The sequence below is a fragment of the Podarcis muralis genome, chromosome 3 (genome assembly GCF_964188315.1).
Source record: "Podarcis muralis chromosome 3, rPodMur119.hap1.1, whole genome shotgun sequence".
Taxonomy (NCBI): Eukaryota; Metazoa; Chordata; class Lepidosauria; order Squamata; family Lacertidae; genus Podarcis; species Podarcis muralis.
In genome coordinates, this window is record NC_135657.1 from 122,098,297 (window position 1) to 122,108,197 (window position 9,901).

General features: G+C 54.1%; 1 protein-coding gene across 2 annotated transcripts in view; it reads left to right on the top strand.

Moving 5' to 3' along the window:
- Positions 1–5,355: 5,355 nt before the first annotated feature.
- The window catches only part of IRS2 (insulin receptor substrate 2), a 37,735-nt gene continuing 33,189 nt past the window's right edge, over positions 5,356–9,901 (top strand). Inside the window, exon 1 of one of the 2 annotated variants that reach the window (XM_028721788.2) lies at positions 5,356–8,690. In XM_028721788.2, coding sequence (XP_028577621.2) covers positions 5,597–8,690 — 3,094 coding nt within the window. In that variant the 5' untranslated portion in view covers positions 5,356–5,596. The remainder of the gene's footprint in view (positions 8,691–9,901) is intronic. The other variant, XM_077926638.1, reaches the window with a different exon arrangement.

Below are 9,901 nucleotides of genomic sequence, written 5' to 3' on the forward strand. Positions count from 1 at the left end.
GGGGGCACTTATTGGAAATCATTTTTGTCACCTCTCAACACCTCTCCCTCAAAACCCCGGGGCAATGAGCCTTTGCACTGTTAATCGAGAAAGCTGGTTTCTATTGGCAAAACTTGTTGCATTATTGCAAGTGTCAAAATTGTACCCCCTTGTACTTGACCGTGCTGGACTACTAACCTTTGGAAATTACATAAAATCAATGCCATAACCAATTCTCCCATTTCAATGACATTTTGCTTCAAAAGGAAAGGCAGACTTGGACATTGCCTTCCTCCATAATAATCTAAGCGAGAGGTCATGTGTTCAACTTGGATACCACCCTCCTCCATAATCTTTGGGATATACAGTCAAGTACAGAGCGCCCCTCCCTTGAGAGAACAATGAACATCTGTTGATGGGTTTCCTGAGGCCAGGTGTTCCCACAGCCCATCCTTGGGAAGGCCAGAAGGCAAAGATATGCATGAAGGTAAATGGCTCTTGACCATTAGGTCCAGTCGTGGCTGACTCTGGGGTTGCGGCGTTCATCTCCCTTTATTGGCCGAGGGAGCCGGCGGACAGCTTCTGGGTCATGTGGCCAGTATGACTAAGCCGCTTCTGGCGAACCAGAGCAGCGCACGGAAACACCGTTTACCTTCCCGTCAGAGCAGTACCTATTTATCTACTTGCACTTTGACGTGCTTTCGAACTGCTAGGTTGGCAGGAGCAGGGACCAAGCAATGGGAGCTCACCCTGTCGCGGGGATTCGAACCGCCAACCATAGGCGCCGACTCCATGGGGCCTGAGGGGGCCCGAGCCCCCTCAAAAATTCGTTTGGGGGGGCTCCGCCCCCCCAATAATTTAAGAAAATTATTAGTTATATTATGCTTTGTAAAATCATAATTTTACAAAGGGCAGGGCAGGACAGGAAGAGCTGAGAGGGGGGGACAGATTGAGGGAGGGAGGGAGGCGGCAATTCCCGGCGAGGAGCTGCAATCACTTTCTCTTTCCCTCTCCAGCCTCGCTCCCAACTTACGCCTCGAGTTCTGCCTGGCGACCGGTGCCGCAATCAGCGCGCCGATTTCTGATTGGCGGAATCTTTTCCCTTCGCCCAATCCCAGCTCTCGCTGCCGCTGGTTCCGCAGGCGGGGCAGAGAGCGGGGCTCGGAGTCGGAGGGAGAAGGACGTGGCTGGAGTAAGAGGAGGAAAAGGGAGCTTCGTTTTGGGGGGAGATGGGGGTCCTCCTCCGCTGGCCCCCCCTGATCCTGGAGAAAATAGTTTGCACTAAGCTTTGGGGCGGGGGGGGGGGGGACTGGACACATGAGACTTTGTGAATTGCATTTCGTGGGCACTGAAAGGGGCGATCGGGGGGTTTCCTGTCCGAATTGGAGCCTGATCCCTTCCCAGACATCTGTTTCCCAGACTTGGCTTGTTTTGTATGCTGTCCGGGGCAGGGGCTGCTTCACTCCTTGGCTCGTAAACTCAATCAAAGAATTAAACAAAGCTTGAAGGTGTTGGCAGGATTAATGGTGGGGAAAGTGACTCGCCTGCCCCCCCCCCGCAGCTTCTTGTAGACTCTGGTGTGTGTGTGTGTGTGAGAGAGAGAGACAGACAGACAGACAGACAGACAGACAGAGTACAGGTCCTTCCTTTTCTATTTTTTACCTTCCCTCTTCTAACCCTCAGCCGCTCTGAAAACTCAGCTAAACACTCAGGAGACCAGCCTGGGGGTGGGAGCTGGACGGGTGTAGAGCTGACTTCATTGGGGGGGGATGTCTGAGTAAGGGGTCCTCACCCGCAATTCCCAGTGTTGTTTTCTCATGAGTTCCCTTTCACAGCCACATTCATAATCAGGTTCTCCTGCTTTACCGTTCTGACTCCCCCCCTCCAAAAAACCCCTTCCTGTTGCCTGTCAAAAATGTAGATTTTGTAAATTATGCAGGGGGCTCCTCTGTGCCGTTTCTGTACAGCCCCTTTCACTACGTTTTGTACACTGTGTATCTGAAGAAGTGTGCATGCACACAAAAGCTTATACCCAGAACAAACTTAGCTGGTCTCTAAGGTGCTACTAGACAATTTTTTTATTTCGACTGTGTCAGACCAACACGGCTACCTACTTGAAACTTTATTGTAAATAATTATTGTGGTTCTCTAATGGAAAATGGTGTGAATATAATACTGTCTTTAGTTTAAAAGTTGCTTGTTGCATAAAAATTCTCAATGTAACTTAAAAGCTTTAAGAACTAAAGAGTAAGACCTGTTATTTCTCTCTTGAACCCTCTTGATATGGGGGCTGCCCCCTCACTGTGCTACAGGGCTGGGCAAAGGGTGGTGGAGACCACTGGTTCCTTCAGTTTCCTCCTCATTTTGTGGCTCTTTGTCTCCCAGCCACTGAGCAGAACTGCCTGTGTTGTTTAGCCAGATGCCACAACCAGAGGCAGCCTTGCTCTGAGCTCTTGTGGTTTGAAGTGGGGGAAGCCCCTGCCCTGGGAGGGGAGGGTCTTAAAAGTGGATCCCATTTGATCTTGCCTGAAAGAAAACCAAACCGACCATCACGACCATCATGTAATTCAAGCAAACTCATCTTGCAGGTTTACGCTTCCTTGAACTTTGTTTTCCACAGTGGATCTCCCTCAGCAGGTGGTAGATTCTACTTCCTTGGAGATTTGTTAGCAGAGGTTATATGGCCATCTGCCATGGATGCTGCAGTCGAGATGCCAGCATCGCAGGGGGGTTGGACCCTCAGAGTCCTGTCTATGGTTTTTATTTTAGTTTCTTAGTTGTTTTGAGATGAGTCCCTGGGCAAACTCAAGCGGGCTTCTTCCTCCTTGAGGTTGAAGTTGTCCAAAGTGCATTCAACACAGTTTTCACAGGGTCCTCAAGGACCACCTCTTTCTCCATGAACCTACCTGGACCCTGAGATCATCTCCTTCCTGTGCCGCCTCCTCTAGAGGTCCGGAGGGCGAAGGGTGGCATCAATGCGAGAACAGGGCCTTCTCTGCAGTGGCTCCCTGTCTGTGGAAGGCTCTCCCCAGGGAAGTTCGCCTGGCACATTCATTATTCACCTGTTGACTAAGTCAGGCAAAAACATTCCCTTTTAACCAGGCCTTTGGTTGATTTGATTGACATCCTTTTAAAAGTATGGGGTTTTTTTGTGGGGGGGGGGTATTGGCTTTTTTATTATTGAATATTTTGTGGATTTATATTTTGATTTTGTTCTGTCAGCCGCCCTGAGACCTCCAGGTATAGGGCAGTATTTTCTTTAATGTCTTCATTGACATCCAGTTTTGGTGAGCTTTAGAAGAAGAAGAAGAAGATAGGGCGGTATATAAATTCAATAAATAATAATAATTATACATCCCATTTCTGCTACCTGAGGCAAAGCAGGAATAGCCTCCTCTTCCCCTTTTAGCACTGTGCCCCTCTACCTTTCCCCACGGAAATGCCCCATCTCTCGCTGAACTCGACTCAGCTTTTCCCTCAGAGGGGGGTGTCCTGGTGGGGGCAGAAGCCCCAGGTATGATGCTGAATTCTATGATCAGCTCCCTCCCTCCCAAGTCTTTGTGAGCTCTTTCTGTGGGTCTCGGATAATCTCTAGGCAGAGAATGTGTTGGAAGGAAGGCCTCATCCTTATGCCCAAATCTGTGAGGCCTTTCTTGGTACTGACAGAGTCATCTTTTAAAATTGAGTTTATATCCCAATAATTTAAGAAAATTATTAGTTATATTATGCTTTGTAAAATCACAAAATTATGTTGGTATTTTTTATTTTCCTTGTTTGACGATAGTTACCTTTTAAAATACATTCAGTAATGAGTTAAAACAAATAATTATTACGGTAGTAAGCAGGTTAACTGAAAAGAGTGGTGTGAATCATGATAGCATTACGGTGCTGCGGGCACACTTGGAATTTGTCCCGGTGCGCGAACCTTCGTGTAAAGTCTGGCGGGCCAGCGCTGCGGCCGCGGCGACATCAAAAGGACTGGAGCAGAAGCGCCTGGAATCCTCCACCTTGCGTCGCCTTGACGCTTCGAGACAATATGGCAGGACCCCGGTATGGGCCCCCCCAATATTTTCTATAAGTCGGCGCCCCTGCCGCCAACCTTCTGATTGGCAAGTCCTAGACTCTGTGGTTTAATCCACAGCGCCAACCGTGTCCCTTAGGTGTTAGGAACTTGATCTGATAGGTGGTAGGAACTTGATCTGATAACTGGGGCAAGTTGATGAACTTGGGTAACCTCACAACTCCCCTCCCTCCTTGTGACATGATGATGATATATCAGTGATGTATCAATGATGGTTCTGGATATGTATTCTGGGTAGGGAGGGAAGATCTTCAAAGAGCTTGTAACCCATGTTCCAGGTTCTTACTGTAACACTCTTCCATTTTCTTCTAGTTGTGAGGGTGAGGGATGGGGAGGGGCCTCACAAGTGGAGTAGCCTGGGGCTTCTCTTCATCTAAATCTGGCCCTGCCTCCTCCCCCCCCCCCCCCCGTTTGAATAGAAAACTAATTGGGCAAAGAAAAAAAAATATTTAGGCCAGCAAGCAGTTCCTTCCTGTCATTTTTCTTGTGTAGGCTCAGATTTGGTCTGAGAGTAGTTTGGTGTATACTTCACTGGAGGATGGGGAAATGGACCAAAAGACAAAATGCCACTGAGTGTTGTGTTGCAGGGTACCTTTATTCCTTGAAAACTCTCATTTGATGAAATAGATAACTGTTCCTTTGTCACCTTTCTTCTTAACAAAGTGCCTGCTTGCTTGCTTGCTTATTTATTTATTTATTTGCAGCATTTCAATGAAATATATATGACTATAAAAATATTTTGATCACTTTAAACAGAAAGCAAAGGGTTAAGAATTCTATCACATTCTATCTATTTTTCTTCTTTCCTCTTTACTGTCCTCTTTACTGTTTCTATTTCGCTATTAAATAAATAAGCACATCGACAGCAAACGCGCTGGATAAACTGCGGGAACTCTCCGTGTCATCCGAATTACCGAAGCGCCGGGGAAGTCAGGGCACGAAGGTCTGAGGACCTCGGGCCCGATGGGCGGTCGGGCGGGCAAGGAGCCCCACTCCGGCAGGGGAAGGGCGCTCACTCGCTCGCCGAGGATTTGTTGCTTCAGAGGGAGACCAAGAGACGCCGTCGCCCGGCAGCAGGTAGTGGGAAGGCGGAGGACGAAACAGGCGAGCGGGCCAGAGAGGCCAGCTGGAAACCCAATCGCAGCCTCGCAGCCGGGAGTGGGGCTTTCACCCTGCAATCCATTGGTGGAGCGCGCTGTCTGTTACGCGGGATGCGGGCTGATGAAAGGACCTGGGCGGCTTCTCTCCGCAACGCCCCTTCTCCTACGTGAGCTTCTGGGTAACCCGGGCGCGTCACGTGTTGTTTTGCTGTTGGCAGAGGAGAGCGGAGAAGTTCCCTGCTGCTGCTGCTCCTGCTGCATCTCTGGTCCTCCGGCGAGGAGCGCGCGCAGCACCGAACGGACTGAGCGGCTGGCTAGAGCGAGCGAGCAAGCGCGGGCCGCAGCGGAGACCCGAAGCGGCCGGGGTGGGGGACGCGCGAGCTGCGGGCCTCGCACAAGCGCTGCTCAGAATCGCCGCCCCGGAGCGGGAGAGGGGATGGCGAGTCCCCCCGCGGCGGAGCTTCCCGCCCGCCCGCAAGGAGGCCTCAACCGCAACAACAACAACAACCAGCAGCAGCAGCTGCCGCCGCCGCCGCCGGGCGTGCGCAAGTGCGGCTACCTGCGCAAGCACAAGCACGGCCACAGGCGCTTCTTCGTGCTCCGCGCCGCCAGCGACGGAGCCGCCGCGGACGAAGCGCCGCCTCAGCCCGCCCGGCTGGAGTACTACGAGAGCGAGAAGAAGTGGCGGAGCAAGTCGGCGGCGCCCAAGCGCTCCATCGCGCTCGACTCTTGCCTCAACATCCACAAGCGGGCCGACGCCAAGCACAAGCACCTGGTGGCTCTGTACACGCGCGACGAGTACTTCGCGCTGGCAGCCGAGAGCGAGCCGGAGCAGGAGGCCTGGTACGTGGCGCTGACGGAGCTGCTCCGCGAGAGCCAGCCCGCCGGGCACGACTCCCCTCGGCGCCAGCCGCCGTCGGCCTCCCGCGAGGAGCCGCCGCTGCCCGGGGCCTCGCCTTACCGCGAGGTGTGGCAGGTGACGCTGAAGCCCCGGGGCCTCGGGCAGAGCCGCAACCTCGCCGGCGTGCACCGGCTGTGCCTAGCGGCGCGCACGGTGGGGCTGGTGCGCCTCAACTGCCAGCGGCCCTGCGTGACGCTGCAGCTCATGAACATCCGCCGCTGCGGCCACTCGGATAGCTTCTTCTTCATGGAGCTTGGTCGCTCAGCTTCGACTGGGCCCGGCGAGCTGTGGATGCAGGCGGACGACTCGGTGGTGGCGCAGAACATCCATGAGACCATCCTGGAGGCCATGAAGGCGCTGCGGGAGCTGGCCGAGTTCCGCCCACGCAGCAAGAGCCAGTCGTCGTCATCTTCATCCAGTTCGTCATCGTCCGGCGCCAGCGGAGCATTGTCGGCTATGTGCAGTCGACCCATTTCGGTTCCCGGCCGCCGCCATCACCACCCGCCCTCTCTGACGGCGCTGCCCCCCAGCCAGGCCGGGCTTCTCCGCCGGTCGCGTACAGACACTCTGGTGGCGGGCAGAAGCAGTGGGAACCGGAGCCGGACTGCGAGTGAGGGTGACGGGGGCAGAGCTGGTTCACTAGCTGGCAGCCCCTCGGGGTCCGACGCTGGAGAGCCCCCGCTCGGCCGCTTGCACACGCCTGGGGCAGCCAGCTGCAGGCTTGGGACCCAGGCAGCTGCGCCGCCCGGTCGCTCCCTGGCCTTGTTGCGCTCCCCCTCCTTGGTTACAAAGCTGGCTACGGACCCAGGCATGTTCTCCCAGCACCCTTCCAGCAGCAGCACCTCCGGCTCCCCTAGCGATCCTGCTAGCTTCCTGGCCTTTGAGGAGTTGGGTCCAGCCATGGACCCTTCAACAGCTAGTAACCACAGCAACACACCTGAGACTCCTCCTGACCTGCAGCTGGATGGCTACATTGCCATGGAGCGGGGACACCTTTGTTATTGGCCCTACATATGGGAGAGCGCTGGAGGAGACAAGGTTCCCAGGAAGCGCACTTACTCCCTGACAACACCAGCATATCGGCACCCCATGCCAACTCTTCTCTCCTCTGCCTCGCTGGATGAGTACACACTCATGCGGGCTACCTTACCAGCAGCAGGGGCCCCTTCAAGGGGAACCTATACTCCTTACCCTGAGGACTACTGTGATGTGGACATTGGCTCTGGCGGAACCACCAGCAGCAGTAGCAGCTCACATCTAGGTCGCAGTGGTAGTGGGGAGGAGGGCTACATGCCCATGAGCTCTGGGGGAGCAGCTGTTTTGCCATTGCAAGGTGGTCCTGGTGGTTATATGTCTATGAGCCCCACCAGTGTGTCAGCTCCACAGCAGATTTTGCATCCTCACTCCCACAAGATCAGCAGTGATAACTCCCTAGATGACAGTGACTACATGCGCATGTTGGGTACTAAGTTATCTGGGGAGAGTCCTGATGGGAGAATGACCAGTGGTGACTACATTGACATGTCCCCTTTGCTGTTGCCTCCCGTCTATGGATCTGCCTCACCTTTGCCCTCTCCTGATGGCTTTGCAGGCCAGGGGCTGAGGGGCCAGACCAACAACTTCTATAACCCACTATCTCATGCCTGCCAAAGCCAGCCAAACTCTCTGGGTGAGAAAAAGAACAGTGACCAGTATATGTTAATGAACTCACCTGTAGAGAGATTAACTCTCACACCCAAAGGGGAGTCCTTCCTTGCTATCTGCAACCACACAATGATGCCTTCAACCATTTACTACAGCCAAACTGAGAGCTCTCTTACTCCCTACATGAATGAGCAACCCCCTACAAATGAATCACAAAGTCCCTGTGGAGAGTATGTCCACATTGGATATTCACTAGCCTGTGGCAGCTCAGCTTCCTCACTTGGTTCTGGGTTGAATGAGCACAATGATTCCCTCATCCCCAGCTATATGAACCTCAACTTTGATGGGTCACAATCAGCAGCTGCAGAATCCTTGGAAGATGTGTTGATCCCAGGATCCTGCCCCAGCCCTGGGCAACCTAACAAACATTACCTAAAGGTTGAAATGGAGACAACTTTTACAACAGCCACCCCAACCCAGCCCATTTTACAGAAGCCAGAAAATGTTAATATAAGCAGCCCTGTTACTGAATTGAAGCAACTTACACTTTCTGGGGTGCAGGCCTTCATCTTTGCCAGTCCTCCTCCTGATCCTAATCATGGAGCCAAAGTAATCCGTGCTGATCCTCAGGGACGGCGGAGGCACAGCTCAGAGACCTTTCCCTCTACTACTACAGTGACGCCTGTTTCTCCTTCCTTTGCACACAGTCCCAAGCGACACAATTCTGCCTCTGTGGAAAATGTGTCCCTCAGGAAAAATGGCTTGTTAGAAGAGCAGACCAGCAGCCCCATGTGCCGAGAGACCTCAGCTGGCTTCCAGAATGGCCTCAACCACATTGCTGTTGATGTCTTGGAAGGAGACTATTTGGCAAGTGGTGGCCAAGGCAAGCACAAAGGCAGACACCCCTGTAATGAAAGTATCAATGGTACTTGCACCAGTATAGACTTCTTGACCCACAATTTGAAAGAAGTCTCTTCAGTGAAAGGTAAGCTTCCTTACTTTTTCTTTTTTTCTTTTTTGTGTGGATAATGGATTGAAACACCATTACAGTGGTACCCCGCAAGACGAACGCCTCGCAAGACAGAAAACCCGCTAGACGAAAGGGTTTTCCGTTTTGGAGGCGCTTCGCAAAACGAATTTCCCTATGGGCTTGCTTCGCAAGACGACAGCCCATAGGGAAATCTCCGGGACAGCGGGGAAGCGCGTCTTCCCCACTGTCCTCGGACCTCCTCCCGCCGCCAGGCTTCGGAAGGCTGCTCCGAAGCCTGGCAGGGGGGCGGAGAGGTTTTTAAAAAACCCCGGGACAGCGGGGGACTTCTCCGCTGTCCGGGGCGATTTTAAAACGCTGCCGTCCCGGGGGAGCAAAGTCTTTCGCCCCTCGCCCGCCTTCAGAAGAGGTCCTGGACCTCTTCTGAAGGCGGGCGGGGGGGCGAAAGACTTTGCTCCCGCCTGCCTGCCTTCCCGGGAGAGCGGAGAACGCTCCGCTCTCCCCGACGGCTTTTGAAGGCAGGCGGGGGGGGGGAGCAAAGACTCTCGCCCCCCGCCCGCCTTCAGAAGAGGTCCTGGACCTCTTCTGAAGGCGGGCGGGGGGCGAAAGACTTTGCTCCCGCCTGCCTGCCTTCCCGGGAGAGCGGAGAACGCTCAGCTCTCCCCGACGGCTTTTGAAGGCAGGCGGGGGGGGGGGCAAAGACTTTCGCCCCCCGCCCGCCTTCAGAAGAGGTCCAGGACCTCTTCTGAAGGCGGGCGGGGGGCAAAAGTCTTTGTCCCCCCTGCCTTCCTTCCCAGGGGGGCGAAAGTCTTTGCTCCCCCGGGACGGCAGCATTTTAAAATCGCCCCGGACAGCGGAGGACTTCTCCGCTGTCCGGGGTGATTTAAAAGCCCCTGGGAAGGCAGACAGGGGGGACAAAGACTTTTGCCCCCCGCCAGCCTTCAGAAGAGGTCCCTCTTCTGAAGGCTGGCGGGGGGCAAAAGTCTTTGTCCCCCCTGCCTGCCTGCCTTTAAAAGCCCTCCCGGGAGAGCGGCTTTTAAAGGCTTTTAAGTGAGAAAAAAGCCCGGGAGAGGGCTTTTAAAGGCAGGCAGGCAGGGGGGGACAAAGATTTTCGCCCCCCGCCATCCTTCAGAAGAGGTCCAGGACCTCTTCTGAAGGCGGGCGGGGGGCAAAAGTCTTTGTCCCCCCTGCCTTCCTTCCCAGGGGGG